The 26,842-nt window shown below is 41.9% G+C and overlaps 1 protein-coding gene across 8 annotated transcripts in view; it reads right to left on the bottom strand.

The window, feature by feature from the left end:
* TET3 (tet methylcytosine dioxygenase 3) overlaps positions 1 to 26,842 on the bottom strand; it is a 99,169-nt gene that overhangs the window by 24,546 nt on the left and 47,781 nt on the right. For 7 of the 8 annotated variants that reach the window (XM_039852643.1, XM_039852645.1, XM_039852641.1 and 4 more), the window contains 2 exons: positions 21,550 to 23,680; positions 5,815 to 5,905 (listed from right to left, as the gene is read on the bottom strand). In XM_039852643.1, coding sequence (XP_039708577.1) covers positions 5,815 to 5,905; positions 21,550 to 23,680 — 2,222 coding nt within the window. The remainder of the gene's footprint in view (positions 1 to 5,814; positions 5,906 to 21,549; positions 23,681 to 26,842) is intronic. The other variant, XM_039852648.1, reaches the window with a different exon arrangement.

The following is a 26,842-nucleotide window of genomic DNA, read 5'->3' as shown; positions in this document are numbered from 1 at the left end:
TTATAGTAAGAAAGCAAGCCCCAATGGATTTCTAGTTACTGTGGGGGCAACAGAGAAGAAAGAGAAAGGTGTAAATATTTATTCTGTGCTTAGCGCCTCTAAGGACACGGTCGCCACTTCCAGGTTCCTAAGGCCTCTGGTTCATCCAGCCCACCTCTGTCAAGGGATGAGGGAGAAGTCCAGCAGAATGTCTCTGATTACTGTCTCTGAGCCTCCAGGAAGGTACTCAAACCAAAGGTCAAATGTAGGCATGTGTATCCAGCCCTGTTAGCTGAGTCACTCCGAGTTAGCTATTTATAAATTCAATAAACAAAAGAAAATAAATGGGGAAACTCTTATTGTTCTCTTTCAACAATCCCCAGCTGACTTTTGAACACGATGACAGCTGAGGCTGGGCGGAAGTGACCCTACAAAGCACAAACTGGCTCTGAGAGTCCCCTGGACAGTAAACACGTCTGGTTCCCACACACACTCCGGCCCTGGCCCACCCACACGTGCACACACTCTGGGATTCTGAGACCATCTTATTAACCACAGCACATTCACAGGTGATGAAACTATGGCCTCTAGAGCTGAACTGACCTGTCTAAGGCCACACAACCACTTGTGGGGAAAGATGCTTAAAGTGCAGCCATGGAGGTCAGATAGACTGGGCTTGAGTACCAGTCCAGCCACTTTCTTGCTACAAGGACTGGAGCCACATGACTGAACTTCCTTAAGCCTCAGTTTTCTCACCTGTAAAATGGAGGTAAAAATGATTCCTACCTCCTAGGCTTGGAAAAAAGATCAAATGAGGTAATCTATTGGGAGTACATTATTTAAAGTGCTTTGAAGTTCCTGACATGAGGGAAGAGCCCAATAAATATTCATTATTCTTAATAATGTAAACAGCCCTCTTACTGAATTGTCTTATTTTTAACAGCTTTTTAGTTTCAGGTACAATATTGTATCATCTGCAAATAGCAGTCACTCGCTACCTTTTCCTTTGCACTCTTTATGCCTCTACTCAGTTTCTCATCTCTCTGTACAAGCCAGTGCTTCAGAAGGGCTCGCGGGCATCTTTGCTTATTTCCTGATTTTACCAGAAATGTTTCCAACGATTCATCACTGAGCACGAAGCCAGCTGACTTTGGGATAGAGACAGACACTTCTTTACTTCGAAGGGTTCTACTAAAAGTCTCTGTCCTAAGGATTTTTTAATCAAGAATTGGTTACTTTTTTCAAAACATTTTAGCATCTAAGGAGATACATGATTAAATGGTTTTTCTCCTTTGGGCAATTAACACATAGGTATGCTCTTTTAACACACTGTCCTTAGATTTCTGTAATGAATCCAGTTTGGTTACGGCATATTATTTGCTGTTACAGTTTATGTGTTGTGTATATACACATACAGTTACGCATATGCTCTATCTCATCCACGCCACTTCTAGAAATCTCTACCTCAGAAACAACTGTACAAATACACCAAGATTTAGGAACAAGATAGTCATTGCTGCACTAACAACAGAAAAATCAGAAACAACTTAAGTATCCAGTATAAGACTGGCTAAATAAAATATAATTACTATAAATTTCCATACAATCAAAAACCATGTAGCCATCAAAAGGAATTTGACAAAATTACATGTGCTGACATGGAAGAAATTAAGGGGTGGGGGGAGAAGCAGCTGCAAACAGTGGGTATAGTATGATTGATCCCATTTGGTTCATAATTTCTTTATGAATTCATAATTTCTTTGTAAATGCTTACAAAAATTGAAAGGTAAGCATCGTTTTTTTAAAGTTTCTCCTGGGAAAGATAATTGCTACAGAGTTTTAGTCACTCTAAACTTTTTTTTAAAGGCTTTTTATAGATATGCTTTATTTTTGTAATTGGAAAAGAGAACAAATATTTAAATGCTGATCCAGGGTTTTTCTGAGTTCTCTCTTCACTCAAGGTCTCAGGGAAGAGAGGAAAAGTGTTTCTGGTAATTACCACATTAAAATTCTAAGACTACATTAGTCCCTTATAGAATGTGTTTGGAGACAGGGCTCTGGGGAGTTTATATAGCACAGTCTGGCTCAAGGAAAAAAGACCTGATAGTGCTGCCTTTGTTTAGGTCCTGGAAACCTTTCAATTCAAGAAGCATTTATCAGGAAGCCACCCACGAGGGTAGAGCCTGGGCACTAGGTATGTGCTAGGGTCGCTGGGGAAACAACAGCTCGAGGTGGCTACAGTGCTCTCACCAAAACGGAAAGAATATCATGTTCCCCACAGGAGGGTGAACTGAGGACAGTGACACGGGCTTTCTAGCCAGCACCTTTCCCACCAACCTATTCTTGCGAGAAACGGTTCCTGCAGCCAACTTCATATTCAAGAGCAAATAAAAGGGCAAAGCACTGAATGATCCACTAGACTTTTTTTTTTTTTAAACCAGAACTGTTGTGGTCTTTAAAGACAACTAACCAATTTGAGATCTCTCTTTCTCTCTCTCTCATTCATTTATTTATTATGGTGACATTGGTTAATGAAATCCAGTAAGTTTCAGGTGTACAATTTACCAGTAAGGCATATGTAGATATATATTGATTGCATTGTGTTCTTTTTTCTTAAACGTCTTACTTTCTGGCCTATCATTAAGAGGCCCTTTTAAAATGCAGATGAACTCTTAGACCCTAAAACAAGTCTATAAGGACTGGCTGAAATCTTACTCTCAAGAGTAACCTGATCATCTTAGCCAATAGTTCTTAAATGGTGGTGCCAGGATCAGCATCCCCTGGGAACGTGGGAGGAATGCAGATTCTTGGGTTCCACCCCAGACCTCTGGGTCAGAAACTTGGGGGTGAGGCCCTGAGACCTGTGCTTTCACAGCCTTCTGGGAGACTGGAGCAGCTCAAATTTAAGAACCACTGATCTAAAGTGGTGCTTCTTTGGGGTTACCTCTATCACAGAGTAATGAGACCAGCTCCCTTAAAATCAAGCATTTGCCAGCGCAGTGCTGTGCTGGTTCTTCATTTCTAGAATGAACATTTAATGAACTCCTGGGCTACAGACTCCCCTTTCAGCTGGAGGGCATGTGGCTCTGTGCAGTACACTATTCTCAGGTATGAGTTGGAACAACTGACTCCAACTATCTACAAAAATGAGGAGCTGGGTACCCAGGAGGCATGGAACGCATAAGTAAATTGGGATATTTTGGAATTTGCTTTTGACTTCTCCCTCTTTTTTCCAAATCTTTACCACATAAGCCAAAATCACAGACATCTCCTTGATTTCAGTTTGCTTCCCCTCCCTGCCTTTGGCCAACTCCTGGTAGTAGAGCAGTCTTGCAGAGAAGTCCGGGGGAGGTCTAGGGAAGAGAAAGCCTGAACCATTCACAAACTAGACCCCCGGCCAGGTGATTTTCATTAACTGTTCACTCCCCTCCTTGTTCCAGAAAGGAGCTTAGAAATATGTCTATATGATGAAAATAACAGGTGATAGAATCAGTGTAAAGCAGGAAGCAGACATGATGATGTCCACAAAATGCAAGCAATGGGGTCTTGTGTGTATTTCTGAGATGAGCCTGGAACATTTCATCGTGTGAGAAATCAAGGAAGCTAATGAAGACTCCTTAGAGTCATGTCAAAAGGACTCTGGAGTGAATGTGAATGGCCCCCATGGGCCAAAGATGAGAAATTACATACGCCCCTCCTAATGGGGGCACACAAATAGGCCTCTAAGCTTACTACCAGCCAATATAAAGATGGAAACACAATCTGTTACATCATTTACAAGGTCCTCCAGATAAAAATAAACCAATTGCTGAGAAAAAAACACAAGTATTCACGGTCTTGAGAGAAATTCCTCCCCTGGATCAGTTTCTGAATAATCTACACTTGGCTGTTATTTTTAAAGCAATGAGGAAAAAAACAGACAAATCTCAACTTTATCACTATCTCTTAATCCTATTTCAAAACATACTCTTCTATAACTACGAGTTATTTAGACAGCTATCTAGAAATTTTGTAAAACTGTAACCAAGAAACAAACACACACAAAAACCGTCCCAGATCAAACCTGTACCTTTGACTCCCCCACAATCCTCAACCTGCAAGTGATAGTGTAAGAATTCCTTTCAAAAAAAATCAATGGCCAAAATGATGCCCTGTCCAACTCTGGAACTGCAACTCGCACACATGTGGGCACATGCAGTCAAGCAGGCATGTACACAACACACACACCCTGTTTTAAACCTGTTCATTCTCATGGACTCAGAGGTATCCTTTCAAACATCTTGAATTTACAGATTGGGTGTTTGATAACATGCTCTTCTGATGGGATACTTTGAATATAAATGTTTTCAAATGGTACAGGATAATTAAAAGTGATTACAGCAGATCACTATCATCGATCCATGTCACCTTTTATTCATTCAGAGGTGTTATTGGTTACTCAGTTCAAAATCACGTTCCCTGCTGCATTAATGACAGGATTATCCTGGCTCCCCTGGTCAGACAAAATCTGGTTCTCAGATTTGAAGAAACTCTGAGTCACTCAGCCTTCCACACATCTGTATGTAAATGTATGAACAAACATTTTACTTCTACATAATCTCTGCCTTTCCTATTATAGTGCTTGTTGTAAAAAGTACAGCCAGTACATGTGTGTATGAGATAGACATCCTATATGTAGTACTTACGAACAAGCTCTAAGTGTTTTACATACAATTCAGTTTATCCTCACAACTTTCCTATAATGTGTGTACTTTTATCATCATCCCCAACTTGCAGGTAAGAAAACTGAGTCACAGAGAATTTGAGTGACTTACCCAAGGACTCAGCAGTAAGTGGCAGGGCCAGGACTAAACCTTAGTCCAGCTTCAGTGTCCATATGCTCTCAATCACACCAAGCTATTTCACCTCTCTACACACTGAAACTCATAGCATTTAATGTCTGCTGTGGACACGTACCCCAATTTTAAAGTCTCTACTCAAACAAACTGATTAAAAAACCAAAACAGAGGTATTAAAAACCTTATTGTCTTGAGTTGGAATTGGAAGTGTTATTATAAACTCATGATGTATCTAATCACGGAACGATAACAGGAAATCAAAAACCTACATGCACATCTTAGCTCCTTCTACTGAAATGACCTGGAAACAATGAGCACTCCAGTAGCAACGAGCATGCCTATCACCCAGAGTCTGTTTCCTAAATACTTTTTCCCACAATAAAAGGAACCGAGACTTCTTGGATAAATGTGCAATGTGAGCCTAGAATGTTTTGTCATATGAGAAATCAAGAAAGCTATTAAAGACTCCGAGGATCATATCAAAAAGACTCAAGAGACAACCTGAAGAGGCTCCCACAGGCCAAAGCTGAGACAGTACAGTCCCCCTGGTAGAGGTACAAAATATCACCTATGGAGTGGTTTAAAAAAAAAAAAAAGAAAGAAAAAACAATCTGATCCTGATCAAGCCTTTCGATCTACCAACGTAGAGGATATAAGGCAGAAGATAATGTTAAACAATACAACAGGAAAGCTAGCAGCAAAATCCAGATTGTGGGAAACTCTAGGACATATAACTATTCAACCACACTTCTTAAATAAAAAATTGTTCAAAAGAGAGAGAAAAAAAAATGGGGAAGGAGACAGATGGAAGGCAGACCTATAGACAGAAACCCAGAAGCGCTAGGGGTGAGGATCCCACATTCAACTTTCCACAATCTGAATATCAATATTCCTTCTGTATGTTGTCTAGTACAAGCAATGAAAATGAGACATGCTTAAAATTCGTATTCTATTAACAACTTGCCTATTCCTCCTTGGACATCTGTGCATCACTCACCGTTCCTCCATGAGTTCCCGGATAGAGGCTACTGTGGGGCCAGATCCCAGGTGAGTATAATACGGACCTTCATCTTTCTCCACTATTTGTTCTGCAGAAACACAGAATAAACGTTATTTGGAGAACATCAATTCATCAACATGCATTTAGAAAGGCAAACCACCCATGGGAAAACTAATGGGCACATTACAAAACAAGAAATTCAAATGGCTTATAAACATGTGACAATGTGTTCAACCCTATTAGGAATCAGGATATACAAATTAAAATCACAACCTTCACAAACAGGCCAAATTGGCCAAAAATTTTTAAATCTGATAAAACCATGTGTTGTCAAGACGGTGGTTTAACCATGTTGGAATTTAGTTTTCATCATCCATATTCTAGCCCAGGGGTTGACAAACCACTTCCTTCCTAGCTATCTACCCAAAGGGACTGAATACAAGGGCTCGACAGCAGCCATACACCCATGTTCATAGCAGTATTATTCACGATAGTCAAAAGGTAAAAACAACAGTGTCCATCAACAGATGAACAAAATGTAGTCTAGCCATATAATATTATCCAACCATAAAAAGGAATGAAGTTCCAGCACCTGCTACAACACAGATGAACCTTGAGAACATTACGCTAAGTGAAATAAGCCAGATACCAAAGGACAAATATTGTATGATTCCACTTATGTAAATTATCTAGAATAGGCAAATTCATTGAGGTAAAAATTAGAGGTTTCTAGGGGTTGGGGGGAGTGAGGATTAGGGAGTTATTTCTTATGGGTGCAGTTTCTGTTTAGGGTGATAATAAGGTTTTGGAAATAGATAGTAGTGATGGCTGTACAATACTATGAATTTAATTAACGCCACTAAACTGAACACTTAAAAATGATGAAAATGGCAAATCTATGTTATGCATATTTTACCACAATTTAAAAAAAGGAATGAAGTACTGATTCATGCTACAATGTGAACATTATGCTAAGTGAAAGAAGCCAGACATAAAAGAGCACATTTTTCATGATTCCATTCATATGAAATATGTAGAATAGGTAAATCCATAGAAATAGAAAGCAGATTGGTGGTTGCCAGAAGCTGAGAGGAAGGTGAAGTGGAGAGTAACTGCTTAATGGGTACAAGGTTTTATTCTGGAGTGATGAAAACGTTTTGGAACTAGATAGAGGTGGTGGTTGTCCAACACTGAGAATGTAGTAAATGCCACGAAATTGTTTGCTTTAAAATGGTTAATTTTATGTTACGTGAAGTTCACTGAATTTTTTTTTTTAAAAGAAGAAACTATTGATTCATGCAACAACATGGATGAACTTTAAATAAATTGCTCTAAGTGAAAGAAAGGAGACCCAAAAGACTATGTAACTCTGGAAAAGTGTTTTGACTGGATTCTATAAGGGTAAAAACAAAAAGAACTTTATACAACTACTGTATTACAGTTGGAAAATTTGTTTCATGTTTAAGGAGACATGACAACTAAAGGCAACGTGGTGTCCTGCATTGGATCCCATAACAGAAAGGGAACATTAGTGGAAAAACAGATAAAATCCAGAGTTTTTCGTTAATAGTGTGGTACCAACATCAACGTCTTAGTTTTAAATGTACTGTAATTACATAAGATGTTTACATTAGGGGAAGCTGCGTAAAGGGCATACCGGAATTCTCCATACCAACTTTGTAACTCTTCTATAAATACAAAATTATTTCAAATAAAGTTTGGAAAAAAGAAACAAACAAAAACACAAAAATTAGGGCCCTAATGTGCTGATCCTGTCCCAGAGGAAACCTTGGCCACAGGCATCAAAACATGTACAAAGATTTTCATAGCAACATTGGTTGCACTAGTTGAAACAGGAAGCAATCCATAATCCAGCAACAGTGGAAAGGATAAATAAAATGTAGTAGAGTCATATAATGGCATACATCCAGCAACCAGCAACAAAAACTGACAACTTGCAACGACATGGCTGAATACTACAACACCATAGTGAGTGAAAGAAAGCATAGCACAGGACAAACACAGTAAGATTCCACTGAAATAATATTCAAAATCAGGCTCAACTATACTGTTTAGAGATCTACAGGTGGTAAAATTATTATGTTGAAATATGAAAGATATTAGAAATTCTTTTACCTACAAATTGGCAATTTATATGGTTCAAATTTAATATAAAGAAAAATAAGAAAATCACTGTCACAAGTCGAAAGAGTGGTTACCTCTGGAGTATGGCAGAGGAATGTGACTGAGAAGGGTACACAGGGATGTCTGGGGAAATAGAATGGCCTATTTTTGGCCTAGGTTGTGGTTACACAGGTGTTCATTTTATAAATTTTCATTAAACTGTATATGAATGTTTTGTGTACTTCCCATAGAGTGCATGAAATTTGTAATTTTTAAAACAGTAAAAATTAATGTCATACCTACTCTATGCAGAACATTATGCTCAACTTTATGCTGAAATAAGATAATAACTGTCTGGGCCCTTAAAAAGTTTATGATCTGACTGAGTAAATAAGACCCACACATAAAAAGATAATTTATGGCATTTCAAGTCAAGGGGGAAAGATTAATTTTTCAATGCATGGTGCTGGTACAACTGGGGGAAAAGTCTGATCCATACTTAATACTTTATCCCAAAATACATTCCAAATGTTTGAAAGCTTTAAATACAAACAAACAAACAAACAAACAAACAAACTACACAAGTTCTGGAAGAAAAATGATGGAAAAGTTTTTAAAAATAATCATGGAAGTGGTAAGATCTTCTCTAAGTATAATATGAAAGAAACCCTGACAGATTTAACTAAAGAAAATTTTTAATTAATTACCAAAAGTTAAGCCGAAGACAACCACCACACTGGGGAGAAATATCTGGAACTCATACCAGACGAAAGGCCAATTTCCTAATATATCAAGAGCTTCTACAGCTAAATTAGGTCAATAATACAACAGAAAAATGAAAAAAGGGTAAAAATGGCTCTTTGAAAGAGAAATGAAAATGGTTGGAACATGTAAAGGTACAATAAGGTACCGGTTTTACCTTTCAGATGAGTCACCATCAAAGTCTGGTAACTCCTTGTGTCGGTGAGGGTATAGGAAAACAGACAGTATGGAAAGTAATTTAGCAATATGTTAAAATTACAAATGCCCAATCTGTCTGACTCTGCAATTTCAAAGAATGTCAAATACTTTTAAGAATTTATTTCTAGGAATTTGGATACACTTTCACATGTACAAAATGATATATACATACAAGAATACTCACTGCACCATTTGTGATGGTATAATATCAGAAATCTAAATGTCCATCATAATGCATTATGTATTATAAATACATTATGGCACACCCACATAAAATACTAAGCAGCTATCAAAAGGAATTAGGCAGCTCCAGATTTACTGACAAAAATGACTTCCAAGTTATTTTAAGTGGGAAAACAAGCAAATTTCAGTAGAGCATGTATAATATGCTAGTTAACATACACACAATCACACATACATCAGTATATATGTACATAAATGCAAGCATAAAGGTGTATATGCCAACACCCACACTAAGAATAAGTGTAAGAGTAAGAGCAAGTTTGGCAATTGTGTGTGCAACCCAGAGAATTCATGAAAGTTGCCTACCACCTATGGCTTCTGCTCATGGAGGCTCTTCATTCACTCCCCACTAATGTCCTGGGTGGGGCTCTTGCTTAAATTATTGTCATGGTCTCCTAACTCATCTCAGCCCTCCTAGGTTATCTTACCCAACACCATCAGTTATACTTCCCAAAACAGAAATCTGATCACATCACTGACGACTCCATGCTAGACAGAGGACAGAACCCAAAATTCAGAGCACAGTCCACAAGGTCCCCGCAGAGCCATCTCTGTACACTTCCCAGCCTTGCATCCTGCAATGGCCACCACAGCTCCTTCCACACAACCGGTCAACATCCCTGTGTCATTAAACATGTTTTCTCATTGACAATGACAATGCCTTCCTTCATTGCTATCTTTGGAAAACTCATCTCTTAAGGCCTAATTTAAATGTCTCCTGTTCTGTGAAACCCTATTGGACTTCCTAGGCTCATTTTCCCAGAGCACCTTCATAGTACAAAAACATCAAAGCACATATCACAGTACATTATAAAATAGTTAACAGAGAACAACAGAATGAACATGGCTTTTGCAGACAGAGACTTGGGCAACTGTGACGAGTTATCTTCCCAGCCTCTATAATCCTCATGCCTTCATGTGTAAGATACATAAAGATCAAAATGCAGTATTTGGTGCATTATATGAACTCAATAGGTAGCTGTTGTCCAGACTCTACCAAACCAATTGCGTAATTGTGGCCAACCCTTATGAGCCTTAAAGAAATTAAAATAAAGTTTCTACATTATAGAATTATTGAGTATTAGATGACATGTGAGGTATCCAGTATAGTTCTCAACCTATCAATGCTTAAATATCTCTTGAATATTTTCAACCAAATTATTAAAAATGACTTTCTCTAAATATATACTATTTTGAACCATAAGACAGAGAAGATTACAGAAGGATGCATGTGAAGTGGGAGGGGGAGGAGACCAAGCAGGGGACAGGGCAAGAGCATGTAAGAATGTGGGTGCTGGAGATAATGGTCTGACAGCTCTTTACAGGCACTAGGATACTACACGGTATACAAAAAATAGAACATAAGAACATGCCAGAACTTCTGGGCTCTATTCCAGTTTCTATTGTCTGGAGAACAGTCAAAGTATGGATTGACCACGGAGTCTTACATTAGAACTAGAACATAATATAACTTTTGGTGACTACTTTGTGCCCCAAATCAGAAAAACAAAACTTCCGCAGTTAAGGGCAGGGAAAGGAGATTTTCAAGATGCAAACCAAACCTTGGCAACTCCATCCCAGCAGCTAGGAAAAAAGCAATGAAGATCCAAAACCAAGCCAACCTGGAAACTGAATGGCCAGGTTTTCTCTGGGGCAAGCCATGGAAACACAAAGGGCAGACACAGCTCCGAGTACCAAACAAAACCAGAGTCACTCTCTTCCTTTTCACAGTTTTCAAGGCCGCCCAAGAAGTCTTTAAAAGTATTATTTCTTTTACTTAAATCCCTCTTTCCATGATTATATCCCTTTCCTCAATTATATGTCTGTATCAGGGAGAAGATATTCTACGGGAAGAAACTGGACTTATAACCAAGTATGCTCACTAATAAAACTATATACATTTACAAATTCAATTATCCTAACTTTTATAGATAGATATCTTTTTATATATCCTCATCATGTGTGTATCTTCTGTGTGGTAATAGGTTTGTACTATGTTATGGCACCAGGCAGCTTACACTTTGCAAGGTTGTGGTAATGTTCCACACAATGCAGTAAATCCTCTGAATCAGTGACCAATACGTGCTTCGGTTTCCCACAGCAAAACAAAGTTTATTAACCTTCCTGGTGCTGTGCAATGCCATTAGTCTTAAATTCAATAGGTGAGTTTACTCTCTTTACATTTATGGTTGTTAATACGTGCATGGTATTCTGTCATTTTATGTCTTCCATATTCTTGTTTCCTCGTTTTCTTTCTTGCCTATCTTTTGTTATAAATTGTGTATTTTTTTTTTTTTACTCCCCAGCCCCTAGTAATCTGGAAAATCTGTAGTATGTTTTTAGTAATGCTAATGATACTTTCAGAGGAAAAGAAGTTAGCAACTTTATAATTCCTCCCATCGCCTCCATCACTTTACTAAACTCCTGCTTTTCGTTGGTATCTTCATGAACACATTTCCCTCTGTTATAAAAGAGATATTTAATATAAAAATAAATTTATTTCAAGTACAGTGGAACTAAATATATTACCTCTTGTTTTAGGAAAAAAATTATCACAATTATTCAAATTTGGACTTTATATTTGAGTACCTTTGGTGTTCACTGCCAGCCCTTCATGCCACGACTTCCCCAATCTGTTCCTGATGTGATTAATCTCCAGAAATCTTGAGTTCTTGCATATTTGGAAATGTTTTTATGAAGGCTTTACATGTGAATGGCAACTTTATTGGGTATTGAATTTTTAAGTCAAACTTTTTATCTCAATATTCTGAGAACTGCAGCACATATATCCAACAAAGAACTCATATTCAGAATAAATAAATAACTCTTACCAAGCAATAAGTAAAAGACAGAAACACAAAAGAGAAGTGGGCAAATAGCCTGAACAGGTACTCAACAAAAGAGGACATTTGAAAAGCTGCTCAACCTCATTAGCCATCAAGGAAATGCAAATTAAAGCCACAATGAGACAGGATTATGCACCTACCACCATGGCAGAAAGCCTGTTCCTAACACTTGCTGGTAAGGAAGTACAGCACTGCTAGGAGTTTAAATTGTTATTACCACTTTGGAAAATGGATAGTACATACTAAAGCTGAACACACACAGTTTCAGTCCCAGCTATACGCCCAACAGAAATATATAAGTATACACATACATGTACCAAGAGAGTATATATCAGCATGATTCATAATAACCCCAAACTGGAAATAATCCAAAGGACTATCAGCAATCTGGCAAATGGTGGTACGCTCATAAGATGGAATACTAGACAGCAATGAGGATGAACAAACTACAGGTGCCACTACACACAGATGACTCACAAGCACGAGTGAACAAAAGCCAAAATATAAAAGAATATATATAGATATAAAAATAAAATTAAAATATATATATATATATATATATAATGATTCCACATATATAAAGTTCAAGGACAGGCAAAACGAGTCAATGTGGTTAGCAATTGGGACAGCAGTTATCTTAGGAGGGGGGCGGCAATCTTTTTATGTGAAGGGCCAGATGGCAAACATTTAAGGCCCTGCAGGGCGTGCAGTCTCATCTTTGTCACCTCTGCTGATGTAGTACAAAAGCATCCACGGACATGACACAAACAAATGAGCATGGCTATGTTTCATTAAAACCTACAGACCTTACAGTTTGGACTTTGAATAATTTTCATGAGTCTTGAAACAATTTTTTTTTAACTACTTAAAGACACAAAAATCTTTTAGCTCACAGATGCAGGCCAGAATTGGTCTGCAGGTGATAGTTTGCTTGAGAGGGCTAGGTGTGGTGCCCGGATGGGGGCCTGAGGGAACTTCTGAGGGGCCGGCAAAGTTGTTTACATGTACATAAGTATGTGCCTTTTGTAAAAACACACTGAGCTGTACACTTGAAATGTATACACCTTTCTATGTGTGTAAAAACACACTGAGCTGTACACTTGAGATGCATACACCTTCCTATATGTGTATTTCAATTAAAAGCATTTTTAAAAAGTTTTTTTTTTAAGTAAAAAAATAAGTTTAAAAAAGCAAGTATGTGTGACCAACTTAATTTTTTGGTTAATTTATTTGTAGGCAATTCTTCATCCTAAAATGCAGTACCTTCATCAGGATCCCCATTTGTCAATTTTTTTTTTTTTTCAAAAAGTTTGCTATTTTATCTTTGCATCCTCTAGCCTTTGTTCAGTTTGTTCCATGCTATTTGCTGGGAACACCAGCAAATGACCCCAACATTCCTACAGACTAAATCTGTATGTATGATCCTTTCTGTATCCCTTAACACCACTCTGATGATGTTCATTTCTATTTTCTTTTCCTGTTTTCAAGTGATCTCAAGCCTGTCTCTTGTCCTGATTTGCTTTTTCTGTAGCTCTGAATTCTGCTTTTCTGCTTTTTGCAGAAGTGCTCCGTGCAACGGCAATGCTTGTTCTGGAATTCAATCCATACCGCCTGTGATTTCTCTGTAATTTTATTCTTGCGTCCCATCTTTCATCTCTGGTTTCACTGTGAACATTTTATTCAACTTCCTTGAAGGTATAAGTCAGTTATTCAAACTCTTCTTGTATTTTCTAATGTCATCTTCATTTTGAATGTCATAATAACCTCTCTATTTTTCCCTTAGAATTTGAATGGGCTGCATGTTAGATTTTTTGCTTGCTTGCTTGCTTGTTAATTAATCTTTCAATGAAGGAAGCTGATCTCCAGGATTTCTCCTGCTTGGCACTACTGACATTTGGGACTGGATAATTCTTTATTGTGGGGGCTGTGCCGTGCATTGTTGAAGGTTTAGCCGCATCCCTGGATTCTACCCACTAGATGCCAGTAGTACCACACTGGTTGTAACAACAATAACTCATTGTCAATGTCTTGCGGGAGCCGCTGGTCTAGACTTACTTGCCCAAAAATTGAATGAGTACAATCTCCTTACTCCTCTCTACCTGGAGACTACTCAACTTCTTCTTTTAGAAATGAAGCTAGAGAATGTTACAGAGATTTAAATTATTCGTTCAAAAGTTCAGCAGCTTGATGGGGGATGGGAAGAATTGGGGCTGGCTGTGGACATTTATTTCATCTCCACGCCCTCTGTTTGTTGGGGCCAACGCCTCTAAATGTGTGTACTAAGGGCTGGGTTGTGTGCTCTATCTTGATGCTAGGATTCTGGTTTATTTCCTCATCTGGGAGTGAGCTGGTCACTCTGATATGATATCAAGTTAAAATAAAGCCCTACAGTTTGCAAGATTTTTGTCTGGTGGTTCAGCAATTATTTCTCTCTGCACAATGGGCTTTGTTTGGTGCTGCTGGCCCTTGGCTACAATGCTGGCTCCTAGGATGTAGTTTCTCATTTCTCCGGCCAACCATCCTCACCCCATACCTTATCCCCATCAGAAGCTGGAGCAGAAAGGAAAAGGGGGCCTGTTTGTATTTCCAACTTTCCAAAGAGAATGCCTTCTAGGTGGATGGTCTCCGGTCCATCTCTCCAAGTTGTGGGGTCCCTCTGAACCTCCACTATTGTTTTTCCCAATACTGGGAGTTGTATATCCCACGTCATTCTCTATTTTAATTCAAATCGACCTTAAACTGGCAGACAGCCCGTGGAATTCATATTTTAATATTGGGGCTGTTTCCAGAGTTCAGTTGAGAAAATTTCTCTTCTATTTTTGTGCCTTTCACTTGGTTTCAGAAAAGGGATATTTTGCTATCTTGCTGTTAGGTCACCGCTCTTCCTTTTAGTCCCTGGTGTAATATTTCTTCCTTCTCTATAGAGGTAAAGTGATAGAATAAATGAACTTTTCTTTCTAAAATACCTAGTAGAGCGTTCTGGGGTAGAGCTCAGGGGAGCAAAATCCAATTTTTGAGAAAATGCTGGTTATGTGGCTCTAGGTGCTTTTCTTTGCTTCTTGCACTTAATTTTATACTCACTAAAATAGAAAAATATGTTCTGTTTCACGTCTGCACTAGGCTGGGGAGAGAATGAAATGTATTCTTTCCACTATCAGCAAGAGATACTGCACACAAGAAACTACTTCTTACTGCCTAACAGAAAGAGGGCCCCTTAATTTCAAAATGCACCTTCCACCTTTCCTTTTCTACATAGAGAATAAGGCACCCACACTTTCCTGGCAGGGAACCTCATGGCCAGGTATAGATATATGCTGAGGAATTTCTTCATAACACTGAAACAGAGAGATGGTTCATAGCTGGCGTACAATTAACTCACAGGTGTCAAGATCACACAAAGGTTTTATTGTAGCTATCTTCTTTCTCCACATAATCCTACATAATGCCTCAGTTTCCTGATGTAATTTTCATGGACTTGAAGCTGAACAGCTTAAGCTTATTTAACTAATTAGATTTTACTTCATGACAATCAATGACTGCTAGCACAAGACTAGCAGTCACAAATCCATACAAAGGGCAGGTAGATGGTTGGGTCCTACCCTGGATCAGGTGTGCCAGATGAGCTTTCTAAAACTAAAATCTCAGGTCAGCTGCCTGTGAGCTCATGGGCAGCATACTGGGTCTGCTGGCAGTAGTGGAATACCTTTGCAACAACGGGCACATTCACTGATGATAAAGATTAAAGGTTAGGGTGTCATAACTAAATCGATCTGATGTCTTTGGAAAATTTAAATATGGAGGTAGAATTTGGTTAACTGGTTGACCACTTAACCAAAAAATACGTAGAGTACTTACTGTGCCCTCAACATCAGTCGAGATGCTTTAGAAATACGATATTTAGTCCCTATTTTTAATAAAACTGAGATTTAACTGAAAAGACTAGTGTATGTATAATACATTATGTAAGACAAAGAAGAATCCAGCATTAAATCTTGACCTTTCTTCAGTACTGGTGCTGTTAGCCCTCTCAACCTCTCACACTACCTGTTGGTTGACTTACTCTCTCCTCAATTTCTTTCCATCTCTCTTCCATAACTCCTTCGTAGCCTCCTGTTGGAGATTCTCTCCCTTAAGTGTTAGTATCCTCCATTCTCAGTTCTCTTCTAATCTACATATTCAGCCTAGAGAAATGACACTAAGAGAAACTTCAACTACCCTTAGTTTGACGAAGAACCTCCAATTCACAGATCCAACCGGATACGCACACCTCCAACACCTCAAAGACTGCATGTCGGAACTTCCCTCCCTCTCAGTATTTCAAATCCTAGAAAGACTGGGGTGAATGGCACCACCACCCCACCGTCACCCAACATGGAACATCAGGAGTCACCTGTGACTGCTTCTTCCTCCTTACTCCCAAGTCTAACTGGTCACTGAACCAGTTAATTCTTTTCCCTATTATTTCTCTTATCTACTCTCTCCTCTTCTTCCTCCTACTCAATGTCCTTCTTAGTTCAGGCACACATTATTTCTTGCCTGAACTACGCCTGAGCTTGCAAACTGGTTTCTCTGCCTTTGGTACTGTCCCCACTTACTCTGAAACTTTCCTCTCTGGCCAGTCCCAATCTTTCATCTAACACACTGGTCACACCAATGACTTGTATGTCCCCAAGTTTTACCATCTCCACATCTTCATGTCCTTTTGCCTAGAACACTCAATCTTCCCCCCTCTTAATCTACTAAACTTCTACTTATCCTTTAAAACTCAGATCAGACATCACCTCCTCCAGGAAATTCTTGATACACCCCTACCTGGAGTCAGATTCTCCACCTTCATACTGGTGGTGTCCAAATATCCTACCATCTAAAAAAATATTTAAAAGATGAAGTTCCTCTTCATCTCAAACTGAATGCAAAGGGGAAAATACATTCTCATAAAAACTGTAGAAAGTAATCTTCACATGACTGTAAGCAGAGATGAGTCTCTGTGTCTGTCTCCCTTTCAGAACCATGGTCCATACGGAAGTGACCTGGTGGATCCTGCTGTCAGTCAAATTTGCTGGACAAGATCAACTCCCTCACCTAAACTTTCACCAAGTTCCAGGCAAAAGAGATGTTTTCCTAGTATTGGTTTCTGGCTACTTGTTTTAGGGCAGGATGATCAACTAGATAAAAATACGGCATTTCTAGGAAGACAGCCCCTAACATCTGTCTCCTCAAGTGCTTTTGTTACAGTTTAATGTCTCCAGTTGCCTACGGACTGTGCCTCAGAGACATCAGGACAAGGCTTAAAAGTTAACACAAACCTGATTCTTTATCTATAAAATGATAAGCAGATGACTGCAAAGGATGCTTTTCCCACTGAAACATCATCTGGACTCAATCTTTGTCTTATGCTGGCTCTCCTGAGGAGTTTCCCCATTTCTGCGAATAAATAAAATACAAAAGGGCCTAGCCAACAGTCGCTGCAACTCACTGCCCTGTCTCTGACAGTGGTTATAGGATGGTTAAGGAGTAGTCAGAAGGAGCTCTAAAATGTGCCTCAAAGTATTAGAAATATATCAATACTCTCTTCCCCCAATAATTCAATATAGAATTTCAACTTGCGTGAAGTTTTTTCACAACATATCATACTACCTTTTAGAGTAAGGCATTTCCTTTCATGTGTTTTAAATTTATTTCTTTGAAGCTTCGAAGAGTGCCTTTAGTCCTAGTATTTCCAGATTCAGAGAACAAGTTCATGTGAATCCCACCTATACTTTCAGAAACCCATATCTTTATACAAGGATAAAACAATGCTCTTGGTCTTTCGGTTTTTGGTTACACGGTGATGCCCATATAGGCCAAAATTGCTTATTTGGCAAAAATCACCACAGAGCTTGAACATTACATTTCTTTTGCTATGCTAGAAAACCTTATACTTTTATAAAGTTGTTCCTATAGAACTTATCATTTATTATGAGCACACAATGGCATCTCCAAATATCATTGTCACTTCTAAGGAAAGTCTTCCTTACACTGACATGCAATCTGTACCCCTCTAGCTACCAATGCTGACGGGTGAGTTTGTGGAATGGGAGATGGTTCCATCTGACATGAGTCCCAGAGTGAGCGACTTTATTCCTAACCCTTGTCCTGAGCCCGGGGTTCACAAAAACAATTCTGCCATACCGGCTGATGGAAGCGCCTGTCCAGCCGTGGGGCTCCAGACATTTCTGAAAAACAGGGTGGCTTTCCCTAACATGAACCCCAGCACTTCTAGAAACTGTTTCCAAGCAAATCTCTTCTTCTGTAGCCCTTTTCATTCCTAACACCACTGTTTGAGTTAGGACTCATTTCTCAACTAAATCTCAGTCATTACATGACATGGGTTAAGAGTCCAACTGCCTAGGTTCAAGTCTCACTTCCACCATTTGCTGGCTGTATGACCTGGGCAAATTACTTAATCTAACTTTGCTTTCTTCATCATTAAGATGGAACTACAGCACTGATAGTACCCACCTCATATAGATGTTATGAGCATTGAATGAGGTGGTGACTGTAAAGTACTTGGCACCGTGCCTGGAATAGAGCAAGGTTTTATTATTATTATCATTATCATCATCATCATCATTATCATCATCATCATCATCATCATCAATAGCCTCCTAACTGCCACAAGATTACCACCCTTCACCAATCCCTCTTCCATGCCACTTCTAGAATGCACTTTCAAAAATATTTCTTGATTATAAAATACATATTTCATTATAGAAAATTCAGAAAACATATGAAGGAAAAGTCACCCAGTCTGACCATAGAAATGACTGTTTGTATATTTCCTTCTAGTCTTTTTTTTTAACCTAGATGAGATGATCATTTATATACTATTTGTGCCTGCTGTTTTCACCTAAGCATTTTCCCATAATTTAACATTTAACAACACAAGGTAGGTTCAGTTCTAATTCTTTGTTTAGCGTTAGATGCAATTGGAGCAATAAATGATTGGTAGTGGTGGGAATCTCCGCTCCCCTTACCTCTTCCCAATGCTCCGCCCTCCCTGTCTGCCAAGGCAACAGCTACCGGCTAACAGCTACTGCCAAGTTTCTCTGATAGTGACAGTCTACTGCCTGCACTTTTGCTCATTAGCTTTAAGCCGAGACCTGTCTTGACATCAGGGGGGCAGAGATGGTGGAGGCGGTCCTCTGGTCCAAGGAATGCAGAACGCTGAGGGTTCAGGTCCAGCCTTGTGCTACTGGTCTTACACCCTGCTAGCTTCCTCCCTGCTGCCCCTAAGACTATGCTCATGCATTTCTCGTCTAGAAGGGCCACCTTCTCGCCTCTCACCCCAGCTACAGTTTTCAAGACCCAGCTCTAAACAAGAGTTCGTTAAATAAAACATTCCTCTCCATAATGACAACCAAGCCTGGTGTTACAGAGTACTTTTACAGTTTAGCCACTTTCATATGACAGCACAGGTACTTGGCAGACACCTGTTGAATGGGCGACTGAATATTTTATTGTTTATACTGTCTCTTTAAACAAACCACAAAGTCCTTCAGAGATTAACTATTTCTCCTAATTTTTACTCTTACTGGTAATTAGCACAGAGCTAGGTAATCAATAAATGACTGATGAATCAAGTAATAGCCACCACTTTTCTTCTTTTATAATATGTATGTTTTTACTTCTTTCTATTGCCTTATTATATTCAATAGGCTTGATAACAACTAACACAGTGCTTACTATGTGTCAGACATATTTCTAAGTGCTTCACACATGAACTAATTTAATCCTCACAACAACCCTGGAAAGAAGGTACGATTATCATTTTCATTTTATACGTGAGGAAGTAATGGAATTAGAATTCAAATTTAAAAACCAGTTTGATCAAACCATATCCATATAATTGAATTCGACAATTAAAATATGTATTAAAGATCAACTACGTTCTAAGCATTGGGTAAGGATACTGCCTGCCCTGGGGGAGGGGGAGAAACACCTAACAATGCACTAAACACAAGGCAAATGGGACAGGCACATATAAACACAGAGAGAGAAGAGGGTAAAGGCGGCCCAATTCCCATGATCAGCCTCTCCCAAATGCTGGGAAATAAGGGGCCCTCGACATCATATCATCATCCATCACATCCAGCAATGAACGGGGGAAGCCCTTGATGGGAGCCACGATCTTGGAACACGTCTGTGAGCATCTGGCAGGACCCTGCATATCTGTTCATCCTCAGCCAGAAGCCCTAGGGCCAACTCTTCCTTGCTCTCCAAGTGATTCCTTGTCACTGACCCCTCTGCCCTGTACCACAGGAGTCTGGGATAGCTGGATTAGGCTGGACAGCCAAGCTCCTCCTCATTGGCAGGGACACAGCATCCCAACAAATCACACAACTCACCCGATACTAACATATTTTAACAAACAGAGAAGACAGTCTCTTTGAAGGACTTTTTTGTGTACCATAAATCAGAAGAATTTCACATGCTCATCAACAGAATCAATGTGTTTTTTGGTCGACATCTGAAACATGTGTCTTTTAGGGAACACTCCATAAACACTAGAGAGCCAGAGTCTAGAGTGGACCTGGAGCCAATGCACTGGTGACCCTCCGCCCTCCACCCCAGAAGGCAGAAGTCCTGAGAACGGACCTCATAGGCCTAGGCCTGCTTTTATTCTGGAAGACAAAAAATGGACCCAATTCCTCAGCGCTCTCACCCACACCACAACTTCAGCCACCACCTGGATGCTACCTATGTCCAAACCCTTAACCCAGATCTCTGGTCTCTCAGCCACTTCAACCCCAGCTGGTTCAAACAGAACTCGTCACTTCTCCTCCAAACCTGTGTTCTCAGTGACCACTACCAAGGCAGAGACTATAGCTGTTTCCTATCCTCACATGCCCCTCCTTTGAGGCCTCTACTCTCAACACCTCCCCACCCTCGGCATCTCTCATCTCCTCTTCAGTCCAGACCTGCATTTCTTGCACTTGCCTAAGATAATTTTTAGCAGGTCCTCTTAATCCTTCCTCCTACTCAGTTGTGCTAGAGTAGTTTTCAGAAGCACAAGATGACAGGTCATTATTTGCTTTAAAACCCTCTCGAGATCACTATTACCTATGAGATCAAGTTAAACTCCCAACCTTGGCTCGCTGGTCCCTGCAAAATCCTGCCTGCCTCTCAAGCCACCTTTTGTTCATTCCCACACATACCCCCACTTTTTGCTCCTCTCCAACCAAGAACAGTACAAATAAGCCCCGCTCACAGCCACCAAGCTCAGACCTCGGCAGAAGCACCACCTCCCACAGAAAGGCTTCCATGATGCCTTTGCCTCAGTCTGCATGACAAAGCGCCTGCCCCCACCTCCACTGACATGCCATGCACCACACAGCATCACCATTAGTCTCCTTCAATGTCTTTTCCACGGGCCTGTGAGCTCGTTTCTATGTCCCCAAGCCCCAGAGTGGTGGCTGGCACAGAGTTAACTGTTTGCCAGATGAAAGACAGAGCTCAGGCACCCCAAGCCTGCCAGGCCACATCCCTTTGCCCTTCCCCAACACCCAGGAGGAATTACCAACACAGTCGCAGGTGGGAAACTCAGCCTGGGCTCTCTTGGCAGGCGTGTCCAGCAGACTCTTAGTGGGTGTGTCCAGGTACTTAAGAGGAGACTCCAGGAAGCCACTGAGGGTGGGTGTGAGTGGATTCTCAGCCTTGGTGGGTGTGGCCTCCTGGCCTCCCTCTTCTGAATGGAAGCAGGTGGTTGAGAGCACAGTCACAGCCCCTGAAGACTCAATCTTGATTTGCTTGGGAGAGCGGGTAGCAAAAGGGCTCTCAGGGGCTGGGAGACACGTTGGCTGGTTCTCGGGGTCCTGAATGGGCACAGACGGGGGGCCAGGAAGCCCAAAGCTATCCCCAAATTCAGCCTCAAACTGCCGGATGAGCTCTTCCAGCTTGTCATCAGCCGGGGGAAGAGGGCCAGCGGAACCCGGCTGCAGGGCTGCCATGGGGCTGGGGGATCTCATTTCCTGAGTAGGGGGCAGCAGGCTGTCCCCGGAGGGACTAGGTGCAAATAGCGCAAGAGAAGGTTCTGGGGGCAGGGGGACAGCAGAGCCCTGTGAGGCGGGGACGGGGGCAGGTGGATGTGCCTGCGCATCCTCGGAGACTGGGGACCTTGGCCCTTCCAGGATGATTTGCCGTAGAGGCAGGAAGAGAGGCTGTGCTTCCCGCAGCCTGGACTTCTTGATCTGAATGGGCTTCCGAACACTGGGCTTGATCCCAGGAGTGACTTTCTCAGGTCCCAGGGGACCGCCAACGGGTGCCAGTGGCTTCTTCTTCTTCTCCTTGGGCGGTCTGTCCAGAGGCCGTGGGACAGGTGAGCTTGACGGTACCCACCAGCTGGGGGCAGGAGGCTCCGTGGGAGTAGAAAAGGAAGCATCATGGGCCTGGTCCAGGAAGAGACTTCTCTTATGGTGGAGGTGCTGCTGCAGGGCGGTCTGGGCCTTCTGGTGGGTGTCAGGCTCTGAGGATGGTGTGGGAGCCTCCCTCTGGAGAATGGGTGATGGGGCTGGGGCTGGGGAGGAAGAGGGCGCCTCGACCTTGATCTTGGGCTTGGTGGGCAGGGCCTCGGGCCGCTTGAATACTGACTGGATGTAATCACTAGCGCTGCCCAATAACTGCTCCAGTTCAGCCATGGGGTCAGGGCTTGGGCGTGGCATGGGCCAAGAGCTTCGGGGAGTTGCTGGTGGGGTGTCAGTGCCCCAGGCTTCAGGAAACTCTGTTCTAGGAGTTGCTGGAGGGAAGGCAGGGCTATCAGGAGCAAAGGATGGGTGCTCTTCAGGAGGGACCACAGGCCATGAGGGGGCCCGGAGGTAGGACTGGGGAGATCTGAAAGGGGCAGGAGGGGACAAGGCCTCAGGAAGCGGGCAAGAAGCCTGGGATGTGGAGTGAGAAGGCTGGGGGAGGGCAGAAGAGAGCTGTGTGAGGGCTTCGATGGCAATGGCGGTCTGCAGGCTGATGTTTTTTTCCTTGGCGATACTCAGAGCACTCTGGGATAGAGGCAGGCCCTCTGGGGGAGGTATCTGGGGGACCTCCGAGCTAAGAAGTGGCCTAGTGCTTGGTGTTGGGAGGCCAGCCTCACCAGGAGGCAGAGTCCCTGGGAGCCTGGGCTGCTCCTCCCCTCCCTCCACGACCACAGACTTGATCTTCCCCTCCAGCCACTCGAGGTAGTCAGGGCATTCTGGGCCATCGCAGTTGCAGTTGGGGGGTTTCATGCCATGCCGAGCAAGGGCCAGGGCTGTCTGCAGCGTGTCAAGGTCTTCACTGCCAGCAGAGCAGCTCTCAGGCCCTGACCCGGGTCCCCTGTTGTTCCCAGCCTCGCGACTCATCTCACGGTTGAAGGTTTCATAGAGCCGAGTGCTAAGGGCCCCATAAGAGGACACAGCTTCGGCCACAGCCGAAAAGGCCACCAGATCGTGGGCATCTTCCAGGCGAGCAGTGTGAGCTGGGCCTGGGGTAGCGTCCCAGTCAGGCTTCTGGTCTACTCGCCAAGGACCACCAGCCCCCAGCAGGCTGGGTCCAGCGGGTTCTCTAGCACCATTGACTGGCGCCCCTGAGGCGCTTAGCTGCCTTGAGTCCCCATGGTACACTGGCCCTGAGTCCATTTGACCTGGAACAGGTCCATCAACTGGGCTGAGCTCTGAGCCTGTCTGGAGAGAGAGGGAGAGAGAGAGGAGGGAAAAAAAAGGAAAAAGATGAGCCAAAATATTTGAAAAGCTTGTCCTACTTCACACCACTCAGAAGCACACCTAAACCTTGCTTTTCTTGCAAACCTTCTCTTTGATACAGCTTGAACCTCAGCTCATCTTCCCTGTCTCCTTTCCCAGCTAGCTGCACCAGCAGAAATGGAAAGCAGATCTTTAAGAGCTCCTAGTACGGAATTCTGAATGTTGCTCAGGCATTTTAGAGCCTCACTCAGATGGATCACATTGATGAGGCTCCTCTGTGTTAAGGACACACAGAAAGGTCTTAACTTGCAATGATCAAGGTGACCTGAGGACCATGTTGAATTTTTTTTTTTTTTGGTCAGGAGGGAAAGAAAGCTACCCAAGCCCACCAGGTAACAATGTGCCATAAATGTTAAGTGTGTGTAAGAAATGAGCAGCTTTGATTAACAAATTCAGCCGGAACAAGGGGTCAGTGGGAAGGAACCCACAGTTCTTTCCCCTGCCTGTTCTTGTCCTCACTTAAGCCTAAGCTGAGCTCAGAGTCTGCATAGCATGATATTCCCACTCCCAGCCCCAGACCTGAAGGAAACACTGATGATCTGACACAGCATGTGTTTAGCCCTATGCTGAGCCAGTTATGCCGAAGACAAGCCGGATACTGCTTGGAAGAAGATCCGGGCCTCGCCCCAAGCCTAGGAAGCATCATTTTACAACTGCTGTCCACCAAAGTACACAGCATGGGGACAGTGCAAGAGGAAGGGAGCCGGGGCCTGGTCCATCAAGCTAAAAGTTAATACGGAGATGCAGCATTGAGTTTACAAGATTCATCCCTCCGGAAATGAAAGCTCTTCCTCACTGTAAGTGCCAATGAATGAATGAATGAATGAATGATGTTTAGAAAGTCATCAATAGATGCTACAACTAGCAGGTGAAAGTTTGCTGAGGCACAGGATAGATATCTGGTCTCAAAACAAGTCCTCAAAAGCTACTTAATTACAATAGTAACTTTAGAGTGGAGAAATGTGGCAGACACTACCTTTACCAAAGGATCAAAGTTATCATCACCAATATCAGGACAAACCAATATCATGTGCCTCTTGTTATAATACACCAAGAAGGCTATATGTCACACAGAACTCCAGACAAAATGTACACCTGAGCCTAATCATGAGGAAACATCACATAAACCCAAACTGAAGGGCACTCTAGAAAGCAGCTGGATTGCTCTCTTCAAAAATTTCAAAGACAAGACTGACAGACATCTCTGCCAGCTTATATGAGACTAAGGAGACATGCAAAATGCATGTTCATGGGGTAGATCTGGGGAGAAATAGCTATAAAGTACATCATTGGAACAATGATGAAATCTGAATATGGATGTGGATAAGACCATATTGTGTCAACCTCAGTCTTCTTGACTTGGATCATTATGCTATAGTTATAGAAAAGAATATCCTTGTCCTTAGGGACGCACATACACACACACTGAAGTATTGGTAGAGGAATACTGTATCACCAGCTTAATCTCAAATGGTTCAGAAAAATTACAGTCATGAGCCACTTAATGGGGGTATGTTCTGAGAAATGTGTCATTAAGCGATTTCTTCGTTATGCAAACATCGAAGAGTGCACTTACACAAGTCTAGGTGGTATAGCCTACGACACACCCCGGCAGTGTGGTATACCACCATCGCATATGCGGTCATCATCAACTGAAATGTCGTTATGCAGCATGGGACTATATATACATACATAAAAACACGTATGCGTAGAGGAAATGATAAAGCAAATAAGGCGAAATGTAAACAATTTGGGTATGTGGGAGTCCCAAGTACTCTTCTTACAACTTTTCTATAAGTTTTAAAATTCTACCAAACTAAAACGTTAAAGAAATTAGTCCCTCAGGTAGAATATAAGTGTATTAAACAGATGGTAAAAAGATACTAGTCGCCAGTCTGTCAACCATAGCCATCGTGGGCCCCAAAGCAGTGGTGGGGAACTGGGATTTGGGATCAGCCCTGAGGGAGGTGAGCAGAGGCCCCAGCTTGTGGTTCCCACCTCATCCTCAGCACTGCCCCGATTTTGGCCTCAAAGATCCTCATGCTTTTCCAACATGCTTTTCTGAGGCTTGCCAATGCAGTTCTCATTGCCTGGAATGCCCTTCCCAGGCTCTGTGAGGTCACCCTGGCTTATCCTACAATGTCACCTTCTTCTTAACCTGGTTGGCAGAATTACTTGTAGCTCCTTCTCTTGGGTTCCCACGGTCCCAATACGTGCCTCTATTAGCATTTATCACATGCCACTACTGTTATTCAAGCAGCTGCCTCTCCACCAGACCCAAATCTTCCTGACTTCTGTGCCTCCTGACCACAGCCATGGCAGTAACACAGTCTGAGTCCAGTGAAAAGCCTCTCATCTCCCACTGGCCATGAATATGCCAGCCTTTCTCTGGTGGAAGACTATCTTTCAGAACTAGGAACAAGTAACTTTCCTCTAGGAATGTGGCTGATCACTAGGCACTCCCTTCTTTCCTTCTTAGAAACCTAAACTTATGTGGCTACAAAGGCTAGACTCTGAAGTGGTCAAATTTTACATGCTTATGTGTAAGAGCCAGAAGAAGCATGCATAGCCAAGAAGAAACATGGAAGAGTAGCATGGTCTTACAAAAACAGTGCCAGGAAGACGAATGCTACATGAGCTGAGGCTTCCCCAAAATGGTCAAGACAAGGGAAAGGATTTCAAAAGTTATTTTTGGTGTGCGAATAAGAACAAGGAAGGGCTAGGGCTGCTCTTGTGTCTCTGAATTCCCTGGGAAGAAACATGCTCTTCAGACTGAAAGTAGAAGAAAGGGAAGAGTAAACACAGATATGAGGGAAGTGAACCTAGGGTGGGCGGCAGACTTTAAGAAACTTTACATCACAATTTCCTGGCCAGAGGATCCCACTGATACATTCCTCATACTTGCTGGTGATCCTGGAGGAAACCTGCCATCAGATGAGAAAAGGGTAAGTGTTATCCTCAACTTTCAGGACACTGAGTGAGAACAATCCAGGTACTATCCCCGAGTGAGTAACTAAAGGAACCACAGGAGTCGGGCTCACCGACGGCCAGCAACCCATCAACGCCCAACTAATCTTACTGTTG

This window comes from Pteropus medius, unplaced genomic scaffold, assembly GCF_902729225.1.
Source record: "Pteropus medius unplaced genomic scaffold, Ma_sr-lr_union100, whole genome shotgun sequence".
NCBI lineage: Eukaryota > Metazoa > Chordata > Mammalia > Chiroptera > Pteropodidae > Pteropus > Pteropus medius.
This window is presented reverse-complemented; position numbering and strand designations above follow the sequence as displayed.